The sequence below is a fragment of the Pteropus vampyrus genome, unplaced genomic scaffold (assembly GCF_000151845.1).
Source record: "Pteropus vampyrus isolate Shadow unplaced genomic scaffold, Pvam_2.0 Scaffold394, whole genome shotgun sequence".
Lineage (NCBI taxonomy): Eukaryota > Metazoa > Chordata > Mammalia > Chiroptera > Pteropodidae > Pteropus > Pteropus vampyrus.
The window spans coordinates 2,321,318-2,348,171 of record NW_011889175.1 but is presented as its reverse complement, the minus strand read 5'-3'; the positions used below and the strand labels follow the sequence as shown (position 1 = coordinate 2,348,171).

The following is a 26,854-nucleotide window of genomic DNA, read 5'->3' as shown; positions in this document are numbered from 1 at the left end:
GGTGCAGAGGTGGGGGCGAACCAGGGAGGTTCTGGGGGTAGGAAGGCCTGGAATTGTCGGGGGGAGGGAGCAGTGTGAAGACGGAGGGCGGAGGGAAAGAAAGAGAGTGAGCGGGCGGAGCGGAGAAGGGTTGAAAGGGTGGCCGAGCGCGGGCGGAGGACGGAGAAGGGGGCGGCGCGGGCCGGATCCTCGAGGTATGTGCGGAAAGGGGCTCTTCCTCTGGTGGGGAGGGAGCCCAGCACGCGAGGTTTGCGGGAGCGGGGTAGAATTGGAACTCAAGAAGTAGCGGGAATATCAGAAAGGGGACTAGGGTGGGGGGCGGCGCGCGATGTAGGACTGTGAAGTTTTGGGGGACATTTTAAATGAGAGGGAGGCTGCTGAGAGAGGTAATTTTGGAAGATGGTTGGAAGGGACAGTGAAGAGTGAACCAGGTTCTTTTATGGGCGGAGTGAGACGAGAAAAGGATGGGGTGGGGTCCTGGAGGAATGAACAAAAGTACTTCAGAATTTAGGGGGAAACTGGGAACTATTTGGAGAATGAGGGTGGTAGAGGAAGAACGTTTAAAGAGTCATCCTTGGGAGGAGGGCGAACAGTTTGGAAGAGCTCTCCAGTGTGTGGGGAGTATAGAGTAAGGTAGTTAGAGAATAGTTTCGTTGGGAGGTAGGAGAAAGGGTTAAACAGCTTGGTAAGAGGTCCCAGCGAAAGTCTTGGGGGTAATTTAGAGGGGTTTGGGGAAGAGGGAAATCGTATTGAGACGTCCCAGAACGTGGGCGGGACTGGAAATAGGAAGTGCTTGTAGCTCAAACTGAAGGGATGGGAAGGGGCCAGCGGAGTGGGTGGAGAAGTTGGAAGCTGGTGGGAAGAGAATCCAGGGTAGAGGGAGACCTCAAGCCGGGCTAGAAAGGTAGGGGCTTTGGGGAAGATAAGGGTGTCATAGTAGTAAGAGAGGAGGAAGGGTTGAGATGGGGCTGCAGAGTAGCTGAAGATGGAGAAAACTGGAGTAACTGAGATCGACTGAAGCCATCTTTTCCACCCATTGTCTACAAATGCCAGTAATTGATTCCCTCCATCACGGGAATCCTAAAATGTGATGGGAAAGTACCACGTGTATGCATAGTATCCACACACGGTTTTGAACACACTCTTCACTAATGAAAAGTTTGGAAGCATTCAGTTCCATCTACCCTCCATAGCCCTTTTTTGAAGGGGAGGTAAGATTCTCATTTAGAAACAGGATTTTAGCACTTGATGCTATAAGCCTGTCAAGAGACAAGATCCCCTTTGAAACTTAGACCATCCCCTTCAGTCACAAAACCACAATAACACTTAATAAATAAAAATAATCTGTATTCATTTGTATGTAAACTTTCTTGGCTTGTTCATTGGCTGGTGGAAAGGCACAGAAATAGTCATCCTGTTTAGAGAAAACCTTCCAGAACTTAATCCCTGAAGCAATTTGGTGGACCCCGACTGCCATATTTGAATTGTTCTTCCATTATGTAAACCTGATTTTATTCTGGTGACCTGCTGCTTCTATAGAATGTTTTACTCCACTATGAACAAAATAATCATACGGTGTAGTATTAAGGCATTCTATTGGACATGTATTAGGAAAAAGCCATGTTCTTCCAGGTAACGAATGGCTTGATCATAAAGGCTTACCATGTGTTAGGCGCTGTCCTGAGGACTTCACATAACCTCATTTAATTTTCACAACAGCCCTTTGAAATAGGGTTTTTTTAATGCTTGATTTATTGGAGGTGAACTGAAACTTGTTAAATTACCCCCATCACACACAGGGTAAGTGGCATAATCACAGAATCCAGATGTGATAACTTGAGTTCACCCTGTATCCCTAAACTCAAAGAGTAGTACCTGAGACCAAATAAGAGCTCAGTGCTGTTGGCTTAGCAATTGCAAATATTTTGTGTCCTGTATGTAAACATTTTTTTAAAATTAAAAATCGTAGAGTTAAAGCCTTTATTCTCTTTTTTTAAAGGAAAACTTAAAATACAAGAAAGGTTCTAATGAAAACAGTTTAAAACATTTAGCTTTAGTAAAATTTATTTGTAGTTAGTCAAAGCCCCTTGTTTCAGTAAAAGCTGTATGTTCTGTTTAATTGGATACATAACACTTCTGCCACATTTTATTTGGGGGCAGTTACCATTATGAAGGTCATTGCTCATGCTATTCTCTATAAGACAGAAATCTTTTAATGATTTAACATTTAAGAATTCAGAAACTGAAGGATAAGATAAATTTAGTCAGAAATTAAAATGAAGCAGTGACAAAGAATGTCCTCTAATCAGTTGGATACAATAAGAAACAGGCTTATTGTTTGTTTTTAACTGCCTGCCCCACAGATGTAATAGCTATTTTGGTGGCAAGATACAGATCTTCTACATAGGTTACTAACTTGCCATTTGGTAGGAGATGCTATGAGAAAGGCTAGTATTTGCAAAGCAACCAGAAGTTCTCATAGGTACTGTATACCTACCTACTTTGGCCCCTAGAACAGCTTAGAGTAATCTCAAGGAGCAAGAAAAGAAATAATAAGATTCAGGTGACAAGAAATTTTAAGGTGTTAAAACAATTTTAAAATTTGACAACACAGATGTACTGTTGGAAAGGGGCTGTGAGAAAACTAAGAGGCCATTTTGTGGAGGAGTTAGGGTTCACATCCCAGCTCTACCACTTAACTAGCTTTGTGACTAGTTACTTATAGCTTCTCTAAGCCTGATTTTCTCATCTGTAAAATAGAAGTGATACTGCCTACATAATAGGATTGTGTTCATTTCAGAACCAAAAGAATCCAGATAAATGTTCAAAAAAGTTTAGCTATGTGAGAAATGAAGCCTTTTGTATTGTAAAGATAATGCTCTGCCTGGACTTTTCTTTTTACTCAGAAATTGTGGTGGCACTTTGATATTTCAGATTTTAAATAATTTTAATAGCGACTAACTTCAAAATAGAAATAGTCAATAGTCAAATGATAAGGTGTATCCCAGATTCTGATTCCAGTCAAACCTTTTGAGTTTTGATTAGGTTTCCAGTTTTGGATCTGGATTGGTTCTGAGAATGCCAGTTCTTTTGCTGCTTTGTGGTTTGTTCAGGGGTCCCAAAGTCATCTGGAACATTTTCCTGAGAAGCAACAGTGTCTTAACTTGACCCAGGCTCTCCAGACTAACTCCAGGCCTTAAGATTGGGGATGATCTGGGGTGAGTTTAGTTAGACAGGTGACATTTATAGAAATTTTGAAGCCTCCGCCCCGGGCTTTTTTTTTCTTTAATAGGGAAAAAATAGAAATGTACAAAAAAAAGTTTCCCTTGCAGAGCTAAAGTCACTTCACTAAGGAATATAGCATGTGTTGTTTATTTAGCTCTAGTAAAGGCCCAAAAAAATTGAGTAGGAAAAATCTCCCCCTTTTATGAAGTAGGGGTGGGGGTGAAAATAATTCATTGAAGGGGAGAGGTTTGGTTTTTTTTACCCACAGCTTCCTATCTCTCCAAGTCCACACTCTAGTTGTGCCCTTTAATATATAATGAATTTGAACATCCTTTTGAAAAGCATTATCACTGAACTTTTTCTATGGCTCTACAGTTATATTGTCAACTTGGAATTATTTTTAACCAAAGACAAATTAGTCCTAGCCAAATCTGAGATTCAACTCAAGGCTCTTTAAAGAAATAGGTGCTGGGGGAGCTCTACCATTAACTCCTTTTAGTTTCATGATTTGATAGATTCATCAAACTGCCTTCACATGTTGCTCTTGATAAAGCTGCAGTTTCCACACAAGCAATATCTTAGAATAAACATACAGAGATTGCTCTAGTTGTTTTTAAATATAGATGGAATGAGTTGAGACTGAAGACTTAGAAATCTTGTTTTACAGAAAATTTATTGTAATGTTATATTTGTTATTAATAGGATTTGATTTGTATTTTACTTTTTTGTTTTCTGGCTGACTGGCTACTTACTCTCAAGGGGGTGAGGACAGATTGAGCTGCGTGTTCTCATATCTTTTTAGTCAGCTCCACAGTAAATGAAATACATATTTTCTGTTACTTCCATCAGGTGTGTCCTTAGTGAAGTGTACAGGTATACCTACCTACTTTGGCTCTTATCAAATTAAAAAACTTGGTAAAGGAATGTCTTCCCCTACATTTTTTACTAACTTGGTATATAGACCCTCTTGTACCTAAATGTAGCCAGGTCAGTCCTAAGAGCTAGTCTGATAAGCAGGGTGTGAACTTCATTTGTATCCACATCTGCAGCATCCCAGGTCTAGCACAAGTTTTTACCAGCCTGACTGGGAACAACAGTAGAATGGTGAGGCTGTAGGCCACAGAATTCTTATTTTTAGGAGCATTGCTAGATGTCTACCAGCATCAGTAGATGTACTCAGGCAGGTGTGTGTGCTCATCAAAGCAGCAACTACCAGGCACCTGTTTTCCTTTGCCCGCTCAGGCCACTGTTCTGAATTCCTGTTCTAACAGGAGATTGTACAGGAAAATATTTCTGCATCTCCTTTTCCTAAACAGTCCACACATTCCCATCTCAAATGTGGCCAAAGGCCTTAAAGATTGATCATCTTCCCTGCCATGATAATTCTAGAACATGTGTATGTTTGAACATGTTATTGTTCCTCTGAAACCACCTATAATTTACCATAACTTATACCCATTAAGGAGAATATACTGCCTCATCAGTCATTAAAAGCTTGTTTACAAGAACCCCTTTTAAATCTACATGCATTTATTAACCTTTAGAAACTTAATGAGTTCACTTTCTAGTAATTGAGCCTTTTTTGATTCATGGCTAAAGTATACCTACCATTCTCTAAATTATAGTCAAAATTATATTGTGGAACTATTTATTCCATCCTCTATTAGCTATTCATCTGAATAAAAAAGTCTCTAAGGCATTTTTTGCATGCGTTGTATTCGGTCTTCACAATAGTTTAATGAGTCAGATAATCTAGGTGTTAGCTCTCATAGTCATTAAGTGACGTGTATGGTGATGGTTACAGTAATTACAGGCTGGAACCTGAATTTAAGCCTTCCAATTTTAAATTGTTATCCTTTCTCCTTCAGTTGACCTTAGAATAATTTTTAAAGTGCTTTTAGTGATTCTTTTGATGGTAGTGGTGGGGCCTTCTTATCTGTCAGAAGACCTTTTCCCTCCTGAACTAGTATATATTACTGTTCTTAAGTGTTGCCACACTGGTGCTGCTTCCGAAGGTCTGGCTTATTCAAGGATGCCCTCTTGATACCCTGTGGGCCTTCTGACCAGCTCTTGTGTGTCATGTGGTGCCTGCCGGATGCCTTGATGCCTTTTCATTGTCACTGGCACTTGGATTTCTCCTTTGGGAGGACAGAATTGGTAGTCATTATGAGTGTAGATAAAGTCAGGTAGTCTAGGTTCTTAGGCTGCCTCTTCCACATTTAGCTATGTGTGTTCCGCATACAAGCAAGTGTATCTCTCAGTAGCTTTATCTGCAAAATAGTGATAAGTACCTGTCTCATAGAGTTGTCACAGTAATTGAGATACCACTCATATATATACACAGCATCTGATTCATAGTAAGAATTCAATAACTATTAGCTGCCATTAATATTTGAAGTCCAGTGTATTGACCAACCTCATGTTCCCAATGGTTTTGGTGCTTGAGAGTAGAGATTCTGCTGTCCTATAAGGCTGCTGCAATATGCTTTCCCTGGAAATCCCAAATGAAGATTAACAGATCAGTAAAGAAACCAGTTCAACTTCCTAATCAAGTATATTTGCTAAGCTTTAGCATAGTTATAATACCTGTTAAGTTGCAGTTGGTTAACACTGGACTAATAACCTTCCACTAAGTTCCATCTATTCATTGGAAAGACTTATACAGATTCTGTAGTTCAGATTCCACATCTCCTCAAACTCTGGTGAATCATCTTTCCCAGAAAAGTACAAGTGAAGCCAGTTTCAGGCAAAAATGTCCCATTTTAACCCATTCTTGTAGAGTACCATAAACTTGCCACCAGGTGGTGCTGTTGTATAAAAAAGTTAAGAGGGTATTTTAGTGTCTTAAGTCAGAGGACTCAACCTTTATGGCACCAAGGACTGGTGTTCCCATGAGAATCTAATGCCTGATGATCTGAGGTGAGGCTGAGGCAGTGATGCTAGCGCTGAGGACTTCACTCACTCACCCATTCACCACCTGCTGTGTGGCCTGGTTCCTAACAGGCCACGAGCTAGTACCAGTCCGCACTTGGGGACCCTTGATCTAAGTGAAAGATGGTTAAAGCGTTTGATGAGAGTTACGTCAGAAGTCAGTTTACCATTCACTAAAATTGTCTGGAGGACTTTTCAGTTCTCTTGGCTTTTAAAGGGGGTCCTTTGAACCTTGAAATATCAGATAACCATAGTGGTAGACATGAAGTTTATATCATTACCAAAGAAAAAAGTAAAATCTAAAAATTCCATAGTCTTTTTAGATATATGTGGATTGGAAAATAGAATAATACCCTTAGGAAAGGCAAGTTATTAGCATAGTGGTCAAGAGCGTGGGCTATACAGTGTTGGGTTCAAATCCTGGTTCTTTGACTAGTAGCTGTGTGACCTTGAATTCGACTGTAGTACCTGTTAACTATTCACACTGTAGGTAGTTGAACGTTGGTAATCTTAAGCTCTTACATGTACATGTTTTCAGAATGCTTACATTTTGTTGATTTGTTAGAGGAATGAAATAAAATGTATCTAAAGCACTTAGAAAAGTGCTTAGCACACAGTAAGTGGTAAATATTAACTGTCATCATTATTATCCTAAATCTTTTTTTTTTTTTCTCTACAGCTTATTATCAGTTGCTTTTTAAAGACGGAAGGCTCATGGTGCAAATTGTTGTTTCCAGGTGAGTACATTTTGAGACTTTTATTTAGCTTGAATGATTAGGGCTATATAGGCTTGATATTTTCTTGGAAGAAACAGGGTCCTTAGATGCATCTTGCATAAATCCTTGCATTTCAATCTCTAGTTCAGTGCGTAGCACTGCCCAATTTCCCAAGAACTTATGCTCAACAGAGAATTCCTTTGGGCCTTGAATGGTGGTGTAGGACACTATTCATCCGTCACCCCTCAAAAATATTGTAACCACCAGCCCTTTGCTTGCAGTGCTGGGGCTGGAGGCCTGGCAGAATGGGTGCTGATGGAGCTACAGGGGGAGATCGAGGCTCGCTACAGCACTGGATTAGCTGGAAACCTCCTGGGAGACCTACATTACACCACTGAGGTGAGGGGGCTTTTCTTTCCCTGCCTAATGCCTCAGGAAAGCAAGCTACACCAAGGTGGTGCTCCCAGGACTCAGTGAGGACTGCCCTCAGGTTTGTTATTCAAGGTCTAGCTAATCTGCTGAGCTACCTGCTTGTTCTCCCCCACCTCTGTAGTAGCAGGGAAATTTAGCTTTGGGGAATCTCGAAAGGTCACAGTTCTAATAGTGAAAATTCTCTTACCTGGGCAAAAAAGGACATGAGGGTGGGTTGTCCACTGTGGCTGCTCAGCAGTGGTAGAGCCAGACCAGGGAGTGCAGGTGCCAGCATTGCCTGCCAAAAGCATCTCTAGGAAGCACCTGAGTGTTATGACCGTGCCTTGAACCTCAGGCATCTTGTTCTTGTTCTGCCAAAGGGAATCCCTGTTCTGATCGTGGGGCATCATATCCTGTATGGGAAAATCATCCACCTGGAGAAACCTTTTGCTGTCCTTGTCAAACATACTCCTGGGGAGCAGGATTGTGATGAGCTTGGCTGCGAGACTGGCACCCGGTACTTGGTGACAGCACTCATCAAAAAGAAGATCCTTTTCAAAACTCGCCCCAAGCCCATTATTACCAACGTCCCCAAGAAAGTATGAAAGAACCCCGGATTTTCCCTAGAGAGCGGCCAACTCCTTGGACTCGTGCTCCACTGCCACCTCGAGGACGACTCGACGGTTCCCTGGGACCACAGGGGGGTCCTGTTCTAAACACAGGCCACCCACTGAGCATGAACTCAGATTCCTTCCTTATGGCAGCCGGTTCTCTTGGGGGAAATCTGGCCCCATTTCCAAGGAACCCATCTCCTTTTCCAACTTCATTAGGCTCATTGGCTTCGAATCCAGCACCTTTCCCTGCTGGTGCTCGTGACCCACCCATGGCTTCTTTACCAAGGGGGATGAATCCCACTGGCACAGGTGCAGTTTCTTTCCCGAGGCCAGGTGGTCTCTTGGGCCCAGGCCCAGGCCCAACTCTAAACCCTAGAGCAGGGGCTCTTCCAGGCCCAGGGCCTCTGTCTAACCCAAGGTTGGGTCTCCCAGGGCCAAGTCCTATGTCTAACTCAAGGGCAGGTGGTCTCCTGGGAACGGGTCCTGACTCTAGAAGTGGTGGTCCCATGGGCCCTGGATCTGGACCCAATCTGAGAGCAGGTGTCCTGTTGACTTCTGGGAATGGTCCTCCCAATACTAGACCTGTTGGCCTGGGCCCTGGACCAAGTCCCAGTTTGAGATCAGGTTTTGTAGGTACAAACCCTGCCCCAAGGTCAGGTATATTTCCAGGCCCCACCCTTGGGCCCAACCCAAGGGCAGGTGGCCTGGGCCCAGGCCTTGGGCCTAACACAAGGGCAAGTGGCCTAGGCCCAGGCCCTAATTTGGACACCAGAGCAGGTGGCCTCTTAGGCACAGGATCTGGTCTTAACTTAAGAATGGGTGGACCTCAAGGCCTAGATCTTGCCCCCATTCTAAGAGCAGCAGGTCTTTTAGGAGCAAATTCAGCTTCTTTCTCACAGGCCTCTGGAAACATGGGCACAAGCCCATCTTCCATGGCAAGAATACCTGGCCCCATAGGCCCAAACTCGGGTCCTGGCACTCGGGGAATTGGCCTCCCAGGGCCAAATCCATCTCCCTTGTCAAGGGCTCCTGGCCCCATAGGCCCTAATTCAGCTCATTTTTCAAGGCCAGCTGGCCCCATGGGGGTAAATACTAATCCCTTTCCGAGGGGGACAGGTTCAGGGGGCCTGAACCCAGCTGCCTTTTCTCAGTCTTCTGGCACATTGGCTTCAAACCCAGCTACCTTCCAGAGGTCTGCTGGCCTCCAGGGCTCAAATCCAGCAATTTTCCCAAGAGCCTCTGGACCACTAGGACCCAACCCAGCTAACTTCCCAAGGGCCACTGGCTTACAGGGTCCAAGCCCAGCTACCTTCCCAAGGTCTACTGGCCCATTAGGCCCTGGTCAGGTTACTTTCCCCAGGTCAGCTCCTGGGCCTCTGGGTTCTTCTCCAGCAGGCCCTGTGGGTATCAACCCAGCTTCTTTTGCAAGGCCAACTGGGAACCTGGGTCTAAACCCAGCTTCCTTTCCAAGGATGAATGGCCCTGTAGGCAAGACTTTGGTCCCATTTCCTAGAGTGGGGAGTCTCCCTGGCACAAACCCAGCTGCTTTTCCCAGACCAGGGGGTCCAATGGCTGCAATGTACCCAAATGGAATGTTACCCCCTTAAACAGCATTTTCTCTCCAGGACCACCTTGGTTTCCAGGCATCGTGGTTCTGGCAACGGCTCTGTTTTAGATAAAAGGGTAGTTATGGAGCTACAGTCTGAAGTACATAGCTGGGGCTCACATTCAAATGAGCCATTTTTTTCCCTCTGCTTCTTTCTTGATTGAAGGTGAAATGTTATTTGTGGGACATGGACTTCGGCAGGTGGGAATGATCCTGGCCTTGAAAGAAAGGATCTCCAGCCTTCCAGAAGCCTGCTGTGCTTGTCCCACAGCCCTCTGCCCCTTGTTTCTTACTAGTTTCTTGAATTGTTCTTGTGGACTTTTCCTCAGGGATACATTGGCCTGCAGGTCCCAGTTCATATGTAGTCCCCTGCTCACCACTGGAGAATCAGCTCACTGCTCTCTAGAAATGTTACATTGGTGAATGGACCATGCTTCAGCAGCTCGAACCTGGGCAGCTTGGACCTGGTCATCCTCTACTGCCATACCTTTCCCTGGGGGCTTGAACACAGAACAGGGAGGTGGGCAACCACTTCAGAGACCCACCAAATACAGTTCTTGCTTGACTGACTGGTCATGCAGCTTCCTTCTCCAGGACTCAGAGAGGAGGCCAGAATCACAGCTCTACTGCTCATCCAACTCCCTCTTCACTGATTCTCCCAATCAAAGAACCTCAAAATTTAAACTGATGTGGATGGGAATTGGGGTGGGGGGTGGGGGGAATGAAGGGGAGAAATCACTGTGCTTTGTTCAGCCTGATGTGAAAGGATGGTGGTGTTTTTCCTGCATTGTATCTTTTCTTACTGTTTCTTTAATAAATGGGAAGAGAAGGCTGCTGATGTCACGCCATTTTGTTACCTGTTCACAGGGAAGGAAGCTTATCCACTGTTTTTCATTGTTTCAACTTGGCCATAATCCTACATTATCTGCCAGATAAAATGCTTTCACTCAAGGAGGAAGCAAGCTTTGGTTTTTAGCGTTAGCTCACTCATCTGCCAGTAATTTCACCAAAGACCCTGCCCACCTCCTGCAATAAAAGTTAAGCTACCATAAGTGTACAGTTGTTAAGGTAGGCCTACTGTATTCCCTAGGTCCAGCTGTGACAACTTATCCTGCTTCTGGGTTCCACTGGAATTAACTATTTCTAGCGCAAGTGCCTCTTTTAAAACGAATAAAGAGCTAGCTTTCATTAAGTACAAAGAGGGAGGAAGTAGCTCAAATACCAGCATTATGTGAGAATCTTTATTTTGACAAATAAGTGCAGTATAAAAACTTTGACCTGAAAAGTTAAAAAAAAGGTAAAAATAAATATGTTTACAAATCATTGTAGAAATAATACAAAAGACAGTTAAAATTCTTAATGAGGAAAAACCAAAATGTGTCCAGTTGTATAAAGGCTCTTCCCTTGCAAGAGACGGGATAAAGCTGAAGACCCAGTTTGGTTTCACTGCTGAAAAAATGTACAGAATAACTTAGAAGAACCAGTCGAGGTCAAACGTTGTGAGCCCACTACTTGTACCTGCCTACTCTTGATCTGAGGAAAGTTGATAACCACAGTGCAAGGCAGAGCTGTTGGTAGGACAGCCAAGAATTTTCCATCTGGGTGTCCATTCTATATTAATGTTCAAGTAAAAACTGAAGAAAAACAAGCCCTTAGTGAAGTCTGAGCTCTGCAGTTGGCTGACCGGATTTCCTCCATTGTAGTGCTCAAAATAGTTTACTTCTTGGCCAGCAAAAACACAGAAGAGCCTGGAACAACTGCCCTTAGCAAATGCCTGCTGCCTCTTCCCAGCCTTCGTGGATTGGGCCCGACAGCAACCAGCAGTCTTAGAAACTCGAGGTCTGTGTGATGTGGTAATGTTAGCCGCACTTGGAAAACCCTTGAGTTCGTGGGAGATGAAGGAAAGCACCAGGGTTTGCTAGTCTGTGGCTCAGAGCACACTGTGTTCCTTTGTAGGAAGCACCTGGGCACACTAGAGGCTTGCCCCTCGACTCTTCTCTACCTTAGCGCTGGTTCTGAGGGGTTAGCCTTACCCTCTGAGGATGGATGTTTGGAGAGAAGAGTTCATGAGCAAGCACCCCTTAAGTCAAAGGCTTAGTCAAGATCCCAGGTTTCACACCCAAGAGCTGGAAACATGGATTGGAGATCTCTAGAAAATGGCTGCCTCTCATTCTCCTCCAAAAAGCAGAAGGAAATAAAACAGCCCCAAGAGGCCTGAGAGAAGCAAGAACCTTAGGATTTAGGAACCAATTCCATCTTCTAGTTTGGTTTCTGGAAAGAAGCAAATGCAGTAGTGACTTGACTGTAAGAACTCCTTGGAGAAGCCACTGAGGAGAATGGACAGTCTCAAAGATGACGAACTTGGATTTGAGGGTTTACTTAGGGAACTCTGAAAAGCTTTCTATTAAAGATGATTGTCAAGAACTGCAGCCTGAAAGTCACATGCTACCCCAGCTGCCAGGGACTCTGTCCCAAGCAGTTCCAAGATGGTAGCCAATTTGGTCAGAGGCTCCTAATAGTTTTTCCCCGGATGGGCTGAGGGCAGGTTTGCCTTTTACAGAGGTGGCTAACCCACTGGGGAGGACAGAAGAGATGACTACATCATCTTGAAGAAAGTGAAGTGAGAAGGCTGCCTTAAGGCTCACCTGAATTTGAGAGAGTAATTTAGGAGTACACAGGTTGAAATAGCCCTCACATCCTTTCCAAGCATGTTGAAGCTTAATCTTCCTGGTAGGTGACCAAAACATTTTACCTCCCCAGCACAGATCACAGACAAGTGGGCAATTCCCAGGTGGAATACATTCAGCCCAAGGCCTCTGTATGGCTCATGGCCTTTAGCACCACCACGATCTTTGTTCCTCCTGGCAAAGTCCTTCTTAACATACATATACACACACACTTAAGAGCAGTTCAATGCTAACTCCCTGCTAGTTTGGCTCATCCTTGGGATGTGAAGGTGTAGAATGGGGTACATCAATAAAGCACCATTCTTGGACCCTGTTTTCTAATGCCCAGAGATCAGGCTTCTGGGCCTTTATCTCAGGCACAATCTTATTGCATTGATAACTGGATTAAGGGGGGAGACATCACTACCTGGCCCAGATCACTCAGAACTTCTCCTCCCACCTCTGGTTGTGTTCAGGTGGCTAAGAGAACCCCTTCCCACAAGCTAGCATTGCTCACTTACCTATCAAAAGTTGCCACTGAATTAACTTATTGTTTCGTTTAGCATACTTCTGAGTTCCCTGTGGATCCTGGGGCAGGAAGTGGAATCTTTCTCAGAGGCCGCCATGCAGTGGACAGGCAGCCTGAAAACAAGTCTTCGTCCCCCTGAGCTGGAATCAGCGTTGCCTCTAAGCAGAATTGCCCCAGGACACATAACAGTCACCATTCTTTACACTTCAGATTTGTCCTTTGGACCATTAAAAACTAAAACAGCATTCCCTCCTCCCTCCCACCCCATCTTTTCTCTTCCATTCCCCTTCCCTCCCTTACCCATTGCACTTTTCCCGCTCTGCTTGAGGGCTGTGTCACACCTCAGCAAAAGCTAAGCTATACTGCTCTGGCTTCTTCCCACATCGCCGAGCGATAATGGCTAGATAGAGCATGAGGAGGGCCACCCAATAGCAACCATACAGGATAGCCCCAGAGACGAGGAAGGCTAGCTCTGTCTCACTGAACAGATCCTGACAATAAGCTGTGTATGCCAGTCCCCCAAGCAGGACTGCCACCCAGATGGACACGGGAATGAGGCCAATGAAGTTCACCACAATGGTTTTTCGGCCAGAGGTGCCCCAGCCGGACTTGTTGATGGTAGCAATGGCAAAGATCTTGGCTGGCAGGAGGCTGGACATATAGAGAAGGGAGTAGAGGGACATGAAGATCATCTCTGCATTGCCCCGAAGGAAGCAGGCATAGGTAGCCTTGATAATGCCCACCAGCTGCACCGTCAGCAGGAAGAGGAGAATGTTCCAGATGCGGCCACGGTAGAAAAGCTGTATGACTGTGGCAATGAGGAAGAAGGGGAAGAAACCTGTGACCACTGATTCATAGGTCATCCAGAGGTGGTGCTTATGGAACCACAAAGAGTTGTAGAGCCACTCCCGGAAGTAAGACTTGCTCCAGCGGGTCTGCTGGTTGAGCCACCGGAGGTACTTGGTGGGGGTCTCTGTGAGGCACTTGGAGCGCGCTGTATACTTAGTCCTGTAGCCAAGGCTCAGGACTCGGTTGGTGAGGTGCCGGTCATCCCCAAAGCTGCACTTGCTGCCTAGGAACTTCTGATGGTACCAATCTTCCAGGAATTGCTGGAGGAGGCTGTTGCGGTACATGCCCAAGGGCCCACTGATACACTGCACACAGCCAAAGTAGGACTGGCAGGCCCTCTCCACGTTGAAGGCCATCCAGTACCGCACACTGCTCAGGAAGGAGATCCATGAATCATACTTGTTGAGTATCTGCAAGGGAACCATAGATGCTGGGCCTCCTCGCCTGAAGCCATGAGCCCCAGGAGATAGACAACAGAGACCATAGGCCTCTCTACCCTGAGTTCTGTAGCCCATTGCTCAAATTCCTAACCATCATTCCTTGCCCAGCCAGAGCTGGGAAACCTGAGGCTCAAAGGAGCCAACCACACCCAGTCACCTTCCTCAACTCTCCACTGTGTCATCTGTATTGATTGTCCCTGTAAAGTCAGTCTAGCAGTCAAAGCCACCTTCAGTCTCAGGAGGCAGCCTGTAGCAGTGGCAGAGAGAAGGCCTTGAGAAAGATGCAAAGCAATACCCCAGCCATCTGTCCTGACCCTTCAGTTGGAAAGCTGCTTGGGAGACCTGGTATGTTGCCAGCAGTACCTTCTGGAAGAAGATATGGCCCCTTATTCTGACTGCACTGCCCAGGGCTCTTGAGTGCAACTTACCTAAGAGCAAGGGCTTCTCAAGGGTTTAACTTTGGAGTTGCTTGCTGCACTATCAGCCAAAAAGGAAGCATCCTCCAAGATAATGGCCTCCAAATACTGTGCTCCTCCCAGCAGCATAGGCTCTCTACATACCTGCTAATTAATATTTCCCCCTCAGGTTGAAAAAGAGCAAGAAAGGGGTTGGGTAGCAAGCGAGCCCTTTGATACCAATGAAACTGTCAAAGAGGACCACCCTCCTGACAAAAATATTAGGAAGTCAAGATGCCCATTTTCCATGCACATCCAATTGGATTAGGAAACAAAGTCCAGACCCCCACCCCCAGGAATCTTTAGTTAGTTCTTACTTGGACATCTCCCCCGACTCCCCCTACTTGGGGGTCCTCCTCTAGGACTCGAAGCATCTCGATGGTGCAGGCTGGATCCAGTACCGTGTCAGAGTCACACACCTGTAGAGGGAATACACGGTCAGCCCATTTTGACCTCAGACCTGTCCCTACTCACCAGGCCACTCACTGTCTGAGGGATATAACTCTCTTTCATATAATTCACTTCCAGCCACTAGTAAAGAAATCTATGCCAAATAGGTGTGAAATGAATAACAAGGGAAAGTAAGGAAAAGGAGAGTTCAGATACCAGGCTTGACAGCCACCAGGTGGAGAGAGAGACTCAGGAGATTGTCAGTGCCCAGCCCGGAAAGGGAGAAGTGTTTAGTGCTGGACAAGTCTTTAGCCCCTATGGAGCCAGTTTCCTGAGAAATGATCTCAAGATGTTCTTCTGGGTCTTTGGGAAGAAAGAAGGAACAAGTCATTGAAATCAGATGACAGGCACAGTGCCTAGAAGGGCTAGCGAACACTCGGGAAGACCAAGAAATGGCTCTTGCCAGAGGCTATTGCCCAAAGCTATCCCTTAGGATTATTAATGACATTATATTATTAACCCTATTTCAGCCTCTGGCCTCTTAGGTGATCCATGGTCCAAGTGGAGGCTGTATCTACCCAGTCACAGGTCCTGTCCCCCCTCCCCCGCCAATATGGCTGCCAGCCCTTCTTTCCTAAAGAGGCTCATGGTCTGATTCTAACAGGTAGCCCCAATATTAGTTGAACCTGGGCTATGCACACTTACCGTTGTGGCTAACTAATTGTCTGTTTTCTGGAAAATTACTGAGATGGTACAAAAGGCCCAGATAACCATAGGGCAGGGGAATTGGTTTCCTGACCCCTGACAGCAAAGAACAGTATCCACGGATGACCCAAACTCTGTTCTAGAAAAGCTGCAGATCCTTTTACTGAAGGTGCTGAGTGAGAGTGCATTAGCCTGCAGGAAGGGGGTGCCCCCTACAGTCCAACCCTACCCAGCTTTCTCTCTCCGTGTGGCCAAAGACAAGCAGCAGAAGGCTGATGGGGAACCAGGCAGAGCATCACACCTGCTCCCTCCTACCTCCCCACCAACACATTCTGGCTCAGGCTGGGAAGGTCCCAAAGAGGCTCAGTGCCAGACTCCTAGAGCTTCCTCAGCTTACAAGCCAAACTTCCCAGGTGCTGCTGGTCTCATGGCTACTTACTGCCCTGACCCCAACCCATTCTTCATGCTGCTCAGCTTCCTTCACTCCAGAGAGGTCTTCCTAGCTGGGCAGACTTAGGGAAGTTAGAGCTCTTAGCTGCCTAGGTTCCCCCCTGCCTGGGGCAGGGTTATCTCCTACAAAGCACACCCTCAGCAAGGTGATTGAACGATAAGCTGAAATCCACCAGGGCTGCCCCAGGCAGTGATCCCATAGCCCTACGGAGAAAGGTTGGCTCAGGTATGTGAGCCTGGTTGCTGATCAACCAGAACACACACACAGGAAATGCTCAGGAAAGGAAGATGTGTAGCAGAACAGGTTTTGGAGGATCCCATGCTTCAAGGGAATGGATGACAAAGTCACTGTGGCCTAAGCATGTGCCAGGGCTCAAGGGCTTTTTCTAAACCTCATTCCCCAGGAAAGATTCAAAGGCCCTTTGACCCTAAGTGAAACTACATAATCAAGAACTGCCTTCCATGCCTCCCTACAATGCTGAGGAGGTCCTCGGACCTAGGAAGACAGAAAAAAGTAAATACCAACTCTCATGCAAGGATGCAACTTTCAAAAAAGCCTGAAACAAAAAACCTGGTGAGCTAATTTTAGGTAGGTACAGTATAGAAAATTTAAATATTGGAGTACTCAACATGCTGCCAGCAAGACTGAGTTAGTACACAGGTGGGCTACCTCCTCATTCAAGCCATGAGCAAATCTCTCTGGCAAGTACAGAGTAGGGCAGAAATGGGAACGGACTATATGGATGCCGGACCAGAAATCTGGGGTCCTGGGTGTCAGTTTTTATTTGGTACGGAAGTGTGTGAAGCTTTAATCAATTCTCTTTGGTTTTGTTACTTGAAAACTGCAGCTATACTAACCTTTTCAATCTAATAAAATTTCTAGGCTAGTGTCAATGGCCCCTTTGCCTGGAAACTAGGCAGGGTCTGTTCAGGGTCCTGGCCCTGCCAAGACTGCTGCAGAATCAAGCTGCAGGATGATTCACACCTGAGTGCCTCCACCTCCCAAACATGAATATTGGGAAGAGTAGGACTTTTTGGCCTAGAACTAAAACAATATTTGAGTGCTTTCAAGCGTGATGTCTTTTGCTCTTCACCACACTTCTCTATGAAGAGGCTCATCCCATGTTGCCAATGGCCAGGCAGTACTGCACAGTGGATAAGAACAGATGCAGGACAGACAGACTGGGCTCAAATCCTGGCTTTGCACCTTACTGCTGACTGACGTTAGGCAAATTACTTAGGCTCTTGGTGCTTCAGGTTCACCTTCTATGAGTGGAGATTATAAAGGTTAAAAGAACTAATATATATGAAGTGCCTACAATAGTGCCTGGTATGAAGTAAATGCTATACGTTGGTTTGCTATTATTATTATTAGGACACGAGTTCAGAGATCTGCCCAAAGTCACAGAGCTGAGTAACAGCAGACCCAGGTCTTTTTGATCCCAGGACTGCGGTTCAGAAACATTATGCCTGTTGCCTTCTTAAGTGCATTGGAGGGATGTTACACGACGCAAGGGATCTGAACTGGACCTGAAACTCCTAGAGGATGGTGTGCACTGCTGGCCAGACATGTCCACATGTCCACATACTCGCAGGGAAGCACCCTTACCTGAATATAGTCCACCGAATCGCCGAGGGCCTTGAAGGCTGTGTACATGACCTCTCGCTTGCCTCCCCACTTCTGCATGATGCATGAGAAGGTGCTGGCCTGCACCACATCCCGCACACGGTCCATGCCCTCCTGCAGGCTAGCCTCCGTCTCACCCTCACCCGCTTCATGGAAGTTGCTGCGCCACACAAAGAAACCAGCTTGCTCGGTGCCACCTAGCACCTCATGGAAGATGTCCAGCATGTAGGAGTCCTCCTGGCGATTGCCGTCCACCACCATGACCACCTTGAGGTTGGGGAAGGCGATGCGCTGGGCCGAGCGCAGACACTTGCGCAAGTAGTCGGGGTCCTCCTGGTATGCAGCGATGCAGAGTGCCACTGAGCGCCGCTGCGGGTAGGGCAGCTTCAGTGGCCGGCCTGCCTGCCTCATGTGTCGGTGCTCCAGAAAGGCAAATAGGCTCTGGATGAGCAGGTGCAGGCCCAGGATGGCTCCGTACAGGCCAAAGGACAGGTAGTGCTTTTCTGTATGGATGAACTGGTAGCCTGTCACGTAAGCTGCCAGAATGCCACCCAGCACTGCCAGGGCAAACAGGCTGGTGCCCACCACACGCAGGGCTGTTGTCAGCTGCACCGGCATCTGGTAAGAGAGAGCGGGAGATGTGGGGTCAGGCAGGAGGCAGCATCTCCCATCAGTGGGAGTAGGGACATGTTCTCTGGGCCTGGCCCAGAACGGGAAATGACTCACCAATAAAAACCATTTCTACTACTGAGCATGAGTAAAACTGTAGACTCAGAAGCCAGACTACAGGGGTTCAAATCCCAGCCCTGCCATTTACTATCTGTGTGACTATGTTCTTTCTGTCCCTTAGTTAATTCATCTGTAAAATGTGATTGAAGCACTATTGTAGCCTCTTTGAGGGTTAAATGGGTTATATATATAAAGCACTTAAAGTAGCATTTATAATTAATCATTAGACAAACCAAAGCCAAAAAGAGCTACATGATACCTAGCTGGTGGATGGCAGAACTGGGATCTGCCTGACCCAAAACCTTATAGGCAAGCATCAGAAGAGGTGAGCCTGAGGCACCCCTGAGCACAGGAGGGGACAGGGAGAGGAAGAGGACCAGCAGGGAGGCAGCGCTGTGCCTGTGCCCACTAAGGGATTGCACTCTGGGAGCGGAATATTTGCCAGTAAAGCACAGCCACCAATGAAGCCCATGAAAAAAGTAGGGGAGGAAAAGCAAAGAAACAACAGGAAACAAAGAGGTGTCAGGGGAAAAAAGGAAACAGCTTTCCTTTCTTGAAACAGCAAAACCAGTAAGGGAAAGTTTCCCTGTGTTCTCTGCTTTCTCACCTATTTCTCATTTACTCGAGAGGCCGGAAAGAAAGGGAAAGCAACTGGGGAAGGCAGACAAGAGAAAGAAGAGGAAATGAGAGCTGGGGTGTGGACAGCTCTCCTGGAAGCCCAGTGCTCAGGGCACCAGAGGGAACTGCAGCCACACTGCAGCTGCCTGGGAAGCTCCATCCACTTGGTCCTAGTGCCCGCATGGAATCTCTGCTCATCCCCCTGCCCAGCCACTCCTGCAAATGCTGCCAAATTTCATTTGCAACTGAGTCAGGGCAGTAGCCCTGTTGGAAACAGCTGTATTTTACTGAAAAGAGCCTAGGACTAGGTGCCAGAAGACTTGTGCTTGAGACATGGCTCTACCACCTCGTGGCTCCCTGACCTTGCCCAAGTTCTCTGATCCTTGGTACCTCCTCTAACCTGGGGTTCTAATGGTTTCTTGCTCCACAGGTCTCAGGTGAATCATTTCCCTGGAAATGGAAGCATTTCCAGCGGCGACGGACTATCCAAGTGGGAAGGCTGTTTGCGGAGGGGGAGGAATGCCTGATCTAGAGAAGACCCTTACCACCACTCACCACCTGCAATGAGGTCTCACTTTCAAGCCTGCTCCAACTCTAGGTTTTACTGAAAGCGACCCCTGACCCACTCCAACACAAACACACCTTGCCAGGGGAACATGCAGTCACTGCCTAAATCAGCCTGAGATTCAGGCACCAGCACTATTCTAGCAGCTTCAGTCTGGAAAGTGCTGTTGGCAGCCTCTCCTCTCTGGGAAGCACAGCCGCCGGGCGCTCTGCCCCGCCATCCCGAGGAGCCTGCCGTGTGCTTCCTCCGCAGGACTCCCAGCCCTCCCTGGCTTCCCCCGCTCCTGGCACGCGTCTGCGGCCCAGGAGCCCCCAGACCCTGCACCCACGGCCCAGGAGCGCCCCCGTCCCCCTCCAAAGATTACATGTTGAGGGGGCGCTGCGGGCACCACTGCCCACTTGCAATCTGGGGAAGGGGAAGAGGCACCGAGGCCAGCCCAGCAACCTGCCGAGCGCTGCCGCCCCGCCTCTGTGCGGTGCAGGAGGCGGTGCCCACCAGGTTAATGCTACCATGAATGCACTCGCCACGCTTCTCACCCCCGCCTGAGCCTCGGCTTCTAGTGAAGGCGGTACCGGCCACACCCACGTGCCGGTTTCCCACGACCCAGCCGGGAAAGAACGGAAAACCCAAGGAATCAATCCGGCCATGCCCCGCTCATTTCTCCAGGGCCCCAGTCACCTTGGTAAAGTGTGTCTGAAGACAAAGGCGACAACCTCCATGTCACCGGCCCCCTCCTTTCCCGGGCCGGACCGCTACACCCCGCGCAGGAATTGGAGGCACTAACCCGTCACTCCCTACCCCACCCAAGACCAAGAAAGTCCCGCAGCCGTTGACCTCACGAACAATTAAGCGCTGGTGCGGGCTCTGGCTGAGGTGCTCTTGCCCAGATAGGAGGCCGTGTCACCTCAAGCCAGCGGAGGGGAGCCCAGACCGCCTCTCATCCTCGCCCCACTCGCTCAGAAGGGATTCGGCCCCTGTAGGCTAATGCGCACCCGGCTTCAAGGGCACCGGGTGAGGGGCGATCCCTAAGACCGCCCCCCCCACACACACACAGACGACGGAAGAAAACCCCCAACCAAAGACGCACACCGCCAATCTGTCCCCGAAACTTTGCGGGGCTGCCCAGTCTGCAGCCTCTCCAGCTGACAGGTGTGCCCTGCTGCCGGGCCCACCCGCAGCGAAATGGAAACTTATGAGCGGGGCGGGGGCTTTTTCCTTCGCTCCCGGCCGCCCTCCCAACCCCTCCGTGCCAGAAAGGGAAGGGGAGCCCAGGCTCGCGGACACGTGCGGCCGTGGCCCAGCTGACCCGCAGGAACCTGGGCGCTGAGCATCTTGGTGGCAGGACAGGTGCGAACCCGCTGGCGGGCGTGGGGGAGGGAGAGTCGCTAGCCTGCCTTGTGCCCCTCACGACCGTCCGCCTCCTAATCCATTCACAAAACAGGAGCCGCAAGGGAGGAAGGGAGGAGAGACTGGAGCAGAGGATGGAGGAAGAAAGGGAGGAGGGGTCAGTGGGAAGGGGGCTGCAGGACCTGCCGCTGGCAAGCCTAGAGATGCCGCAGCCCTCGGCCCGCCTCCCGGCACTGGACGCGGCGCCCGCACGGCCCAGGGAGCGGGTTGAGGTCAGCGGGGCATCCCTGGAGCACTGCGCGCCCGCGTCCTCTGCGCAACCCCCACATGGCCCGCCTCTCCGAAGCTGCCGGCCGGGCCCGGGCTCACCGTGCCGCCCGCTGCCCGCGCTCCGGTGCTCAGCAGGCCCGCGGCGGCTCCATGCCCCTCCTCCCACTCCTCGCCGCCGCCGCGCCTCGCTCCCGGGTGCACCGCCGCCGCCGCCGCCGCCGCGCTGGCTGACTGACGAGCGCCGGCCTCGCGGAGCCGCATTTAAGTACCGAGCCGGGAGAGGCGCCCTCCTCCGGCCCTGGGGCCGGGAAAGTTGGATAGAGTGGGAGGGCTCCCCCGAGGGCAGCAAGGGAGCACCCCCTTCCCAGCTCGGGCGGAGGGAGCTCCACGCGGCCAGCGTTCGGCGGGACGCCGGGTTCCGCGTGGACGCGGCTCCTCCTGTTCGCAGGAACTCGCAGTCTCCGCGCCTTGGTTAACTGGATTCCCCCAACCCGGCCAAAGGCCGAGCTCCTCTGCGCTCGCCCCCAGGCCAGCTGCCCAGAGGGAGGCGGTCATTTTGCTGAACCTAGAACCTGAATCGTTAACTTTCAGAATAACCCAAAGGGCCTTCCAAAATTGTCACTCTCCGTGCCCCGCCCCCCCCGCCATTTCTAAGCCTGGAAATCTACTCACCCTGCAAAGTGGGCGAGCGGGTAGAAATCGTCCCCAGACTTCTGCACGCGAAGGGGCTGTTTGCTTATAGGGTACTGCCTGAAAACCAAGACAGCAGAACCTTCCTGCCGGCAAAAAGGGACGCAGAAGAGAATAATTGTCAAATATAAAAGACTGGTCAAAGAAGGTGTTAGCAATTATGACAAGCTTAGCTCCGAATTCCGCAATGGGGCGCTGATGACTTTAAGGCTGTTTGCAAAAGCTGCAAATGGTCTTTCAGAAACCTTGAAAGTTCCAGTGTCTTAAAGCCAAAACCAATTCTTCCTCCCCCTTTTTACACCTTTATTTCCGGCACCCACGACCTACTAAATTCCCAACTGACCTTATTGCCAGTGGTTTCCCGGTCCCTGAGGGCTGACTGCGGAGACTTAGGTGAGGTGGGGTGGGGTTGGGGAGAGGCGGTAAGTTGTTAGTAGAGGAAGGAAGTTTAGAACCAGCTGAATGCACTGAGTTTCTCAACCTCGGAAAAATTTTACATTATACAGACTAGTAAAAAATAAATTTACATGTCCTCCAAGCACACCTGAGATAATTCTATCATTTCTTTCCAAGCAGGCACAAATTTACAAAAACCTGATTTGCAGTCTACAAGCTGCTCCTCTCAGAAGCCTTAGGGGCTCAGGGACTTGCCTACCCACCCTCACTCTGGTAATTTCTGTCTCTACTAGGTAAGCAAAGACCCCTACTCCACCACTCCCAGCCTACATTACAGAATTCAAATTATTTCATGCTTTTGCTTGAGAAAATCAACACTAATGTGCTACATCATTTAAACATTATTATGTGCTTTTTAAAAATAATATTGAATTCACAATGGTGATGTGTTTTGAACTTCAGATTGACCCTAATAAGAGCTAATAATGCACAGGTAGAGAGAGAAGTCCCTGGTTAAGAGGAGGTCTCTGGAGGCAGACACCCAGTTCTACCACCAGCTATGTGGCACCAGCCTCAGTATCTTCATCCCAGAAATGGGCTGGAGTATCTCCTTTACAGGGTTGTTACAAGGATCGAAAAGATTGGCTGAGATTAAGTGCTCAGTAAAGGTTAGCTCCAGTTAATCTCAACCAGAATGGCATCAGTTTGCCGATGCTGTGGATTCTATATGCCCATCCCTCCTGGATGTGACACTTGGGTGACAGGAAGTTCAGAGATCAGTATTAATGACAAATGCCTTGTCTTGACTGCATTATCGGTCTCCTAGAGCCCTGGGCCACACCCTCCACATCCAAAGGCACCACAGAGCCTGGAGTTACCAGAGATTAGCTATCTGATCTTACCTCCATCCAAATTTTCAATCTACATTTTAGACTTAGGGGAAATAAGCAGGGGCTAGAAGAGACAAACATGAGTGCCTCAGCCTGCTGGGGAGTGAACACCCCATTTATCTATCTATCTATCTATCTATCTATCTATCTGTATTTATTAAAATTAATTTATTTTTTGTGGTGACATTGGTTAATGAAATACAATAAGTTTCAGCTGTGCACTTTAACAGTAAGGCATATATATATTTACATGGCGTGTTCACCTCCCATAGTTAGATTTCTTTCTGTCACCATATATTTGACCCCCTTTACCCCATCTCCTTCCTCCTCCCCCTCTCCTTTGGTAACTACTAGTCTATTGTCCACGTCCATAAGTCTCTGTTTGACGAACATCCCATTTAAAGGAGATGTCCCTGTGAGAGGAAGGGCCCAGCATGGCCAGGTGTTCTGTTGTCAAGAGAAGCCAGAAATCCAGATTTTTATGTAAACTCTCCTAATTTTTAAGCGCTGGAAGCTAATTCAAATGTCAAAGAAACAAAAACACTCCACAGGCCAGGCAAAACGTGTGAGTTATATCCAGCCAACTGGCTGCTTAATTGACCTGTCCAGAAGGGTAAGGGACAGAGCAGCCAGTTCGGAAAGATGAGGTCAGCAATGTGACTTCTTGGGTGCAAGTTGCCTGGGGCTGCTCCAGGAGCATCTCATGCCTAGTTAATTTTGAAGGTTCCAACTTTGTCCCACAGGCTTATTGCCTATCTCATTTAGCTGGCTCTAGGGAGTTTTATAGGTGGTAAAGCACAACCTCACTAGACAATTAAAATGTCCTGTATTTTAGGACAGTGGGTTCATATGCAACATCATGAGAAAATACTCTGCCTGTACCAATTGGCTTGCCCGAGGGAGCAAGTTCTTTTTTTCTGGTCTGCAGGGCCAGCAACCTGGTGCTGTTAGGCAGCTAGGAGAGTCTTTACCTTTGTGTCGTATATGCAGGGGGTGGGAGGTGTCTGCCTGTGATTAACATCCGGGTGGCAGTACCCTATTTGCATTCATCTCTGCAGAAGGAGTTGGGTAGGGGGATCTTTAAGGAAATTTTATATATATATATATATATATATATATATATATATATATATATATATATATATATATATATATATATATATAGAATAAACTCAACTTTATCTCTGCTTACCACTAGGGATTTAGAAATAAGACTAATTTCATGCCCAATCATTTAAAAACATGAATTCAGATATTGCTGAATTGGCTTGCACTCAGGTTCCAGAGGTTATGCCTCCCCTACTTGGCTCAGTCATAGAAGATTTGTGCTTCATTTCAACATTCATTTAACAAATACTGAAGACCTGCTCTGAGCAGAGAACGGTCCGACCCTAGGAATTCTAAGGCTGGTCCCTGCTATCCAGATGGTCACCCGATTTGAGGACAAATACACTTGAACAATTAAGTCACCATACAAGGCAGTTTATACATGTTGATGAGAGAATCCAACTAAAAGAGTTTGAGGATTTCAGGAAAGAGATCTTCATGAACTGGAATGGGCTGGGCAGTTTCATGAACTTGAGCTGACTGCATAGAAAGGTAAGCATTCTAGATGAGAAAAATAGCTTAAAAACAAGAGTGGGTAGAGAAATGGGTGAGCTGTGTTTCAAAGCACAGTGATGAGAGGCTTGGATAAAACAAGAAGTTTTCACTAGAGAATTCGCTATTTAAGAGGTGCCTGAGAGAAATTCTAGCTGCTGAGGAAGATGCTAGGGACAGATTCTGAAAGGCCATGAATGAGTTCAGATTTTATCCGATAGGTGAAGAACTCCTGAAGATGTCTGAGCAAGGTGGTCATAGATCACCGATAGGTGAAGAACTCCTGAAGATGTCTGAGCAAGGTGGTCAAAGTATTGTTCAGAGACAGCCGAGCTGGTGTTATGTTGGGGTAAGGACCAGGAATGGGGTATAGGAAACTTGTCAGGAGGCAGATAAGCCACAACAGAGGGATGAGAAGGCAGTGGTGCTGCCTTTAGGATGTAGAGGTGGGGCAGGCAGTGGAGGTGGGGGCAGACAAGTGAGGGTAGAGGTGGAGTCAAGAGAAAGAGACTCCTACAGTTTGGAAAGCTGAAAGGGCCATTCTCAAAGCTTCGGAGGGTTTGAGGTAATGGAAGCTGACAGCTCCACAAAGATTCCACCTTCCACCTTTCGAATACCTTGCACCAATACAAGTCCACCATTCAATCTATCTTGTCATCACTGGTGCTTGAAGCTGCAGGACAACCCTGCCAGCAACCAGGTGTTGTTCTGCTCTGCTCATCTCCTAGTGAGTGACTGGGCAGGGGAGGGGAGAAGGGATATTTTAGCTCCATAGGCTGACCCCTCACCCTCTGACCTCACCCTTTAGTGCTACTCCATGGCATCCAGCCCACAGCTTCTAGTGAAGCAAGGCAGAATGGGGGATGGCAGCCGAGCTATCAGTTCTCCCCCTGTCAGTCCAGGCTTCATCCCATCAACTTCCCCTGGGCTGGCCACAATCAAAACCTCTTGAAGCTCAGGAAGGTGAACTTAAACTGGTCTCCAAAGAGAAGCAGGTTATGTCCCCCAGCTGACTAAATAGAGCTTTCTCTTCAAGGCAGCTTAATCTGCAATACTAGTTAATACATAATTCAAAGTGGAAAGCGTGTGCCTTGACTATAGCAAGGCAGCTACTACCAAACAAAGTTATCCTTTCATAACTTTGCCCTCTTACTGACAAGTACTCCGTAATCAGTCCCATTTCTAGGGGCTATGTTTGAAGAAGCAAGTGTAAGGACTTTTCTGTCCTTGCAGTTACAATGGTGAGATTTTAACTGCACAGTCCCCACCCCGCCCCACCCCCTTGGGTGGAAGAATCATCTTCATTTCAAAATAAGGAGCCCCTGCTCTGGTCACAGCGCGGCAGGCAGCCTCTACTAAGGGACCAGCTTCTTTTATGCTGGCTCAAAGTTTAGGGTTAGGAGGGCACACCAAAACGATAACCGAATATCGAACCAGACCTGGAGATGCTTTTCTCGGAATCCTGAACAGAAAAAGTTCTTCCCAGCCATCTTTCCTTTCTCTCCCTCCCCTAGGCAAATGCAAAAAAAAAAAAAAAAAATCCAGGCAACATTCAACCTTCTTGATGGAATATTATGCAGCTACTAAAAATTATGTTCACGAAGAGAATGTAGGAATATGCAAAAACATTTATAACGCAATGTTTAGTAAAAAAAAGGCAGAGTACAAAATGGTTATGTCTGACTACATTTACATTTGCTTTTAAATTCTACGAATTAAAAGGCGAAATTCATCCTGATATTAAGATCAGATTTGTTTGGGTGATGGAACGATGGATTATTTTCTCTTTGCCTTTTTCTCTATAGTCTCCGAATTTTCTATTAATAAATATAATAATTTTGTAATGAAAAGGTATTTTGAAATTATATGACTTGTGAGTTCACAGAATTTCCGTCTAAGCTGGGGCTGGAGGAGGGTGGAGCCTCATTCATACATGTGTTCATGTGAAAAAGGTTTGGCAACTTCAGTCTACAAAGAAAGTAAAGTTGGGAAGGCCAGGATACAAGATAAGATCAGTGGTAGTCGAAACTCATGTAATTTACTTTATTTAAATCCCTTCCACTGTTCCTTCGAGAGAATTCTGAAGGGAAGTGGGGGAGTATGTAGAGCTCTGTTAGCTCATCTAGCACCTTTGAG

At 47.5% G+C, this 26,854-nt stretch overlaps 2 protein-coding genes across 7 annotated transcripts in view; one reads left to right on the top strand and one right to left on the bottom strand.

Annotated features, from left to right (window-relative positions):
- The first annotated feature begins 73 nt into the window (after nucleotides 1–73).
- Nucleotides 74–10,336, top strand: CHTF8 (chromosome transmission fidelity factor 8). Its single transcript, XM_011380558.2, has 4 exons — nucleotides 74–194; nucleotides 6,836–6,893; nucleotides 7,154–7,271; nucleotides 7,664–10,336. Exons 2-4 carry the CDS (start codon nucleotides 6,871–6,873, stop codon nucleotides 7,886–7,888), a joined length of 366 nt encoding a protein of 121 aa, XP_011378860.1. The 5' UTR covers nucleotides 74–194; nucleotides 6,836–6,870; the 3' UTR covers nucleotides 7,889–10,336.
- A 386-nt stretch (nucleotides 10,337–10,722) lies between these two features.
- The window catches only part of HAS3 (hyaluronan synthase 3), a 25,243-nt gene continuing 9,111 nt past the window's right edge, over nucleotides 10,723–26,854 (bottom strand). The window contains exons 1-5 of one of the 6 annotated variants that reach the window (XM_011380562.2): nucleotides 22,177–22,240; nucleotides 21,816–21,919; nucleotides 17,597–18,232; nucleotides 14,760–14,861; nucleotides 10,723–13,957 (exon numbers count right to left, since the gene is read on the bottom strand). In XM_011380562.2, the coding sequence (XP_011378864.1) occupies nucleotides 13,034–13,957; nucleotides 14,760–14,861; nucleotides 17,597–18,232 (1,662 nt within the window). In that variant the 5' untranslated portion in view covers nucleotides 21,816–21,919; nucleotides 22,177–22,240 and the 3' untranslated portion in view covers nucleotides 10,723–13,033. Of the gene's footprint in view, nucleotides 13,958–14,759; nucleotides 14,862–17,596; nucleotides 18,233–21,242; nucleotides 21,654–21,815; nucleotides 22,147–22,176; nucleotides 22,241–26,854 lie in introns of those variants that run through there. The other 5 variants (XM_011380561.2, XM_023523467.1, XM_011380560.2 and 2 more) reach the window with 5 other exon arrangements.

Excerpts from the sequence above, each read along its gene's own strand:
- CHTF8 (XM_011380558.2), top strand. The coding sequence starts at position 6,871 with ATGGTGCAAATTGTTGTTTCCAG. Across the intron at positions 6,894-7,153 it reads GTGCAAATTGTTGTTTCCAG|TGCTGGGGCTGGAGGCCTGG; the intron begins GTGAGTACATTT and ends CTTTGCTTGCAG. Across the intron at positions 7,272-7,663 it reads ACCTACATTACACCACTGAG|GGAATCCCTGTTCTGATCGT; the intron begins GTGAGGGGGCTT and ends GTTCTGCCAAAG.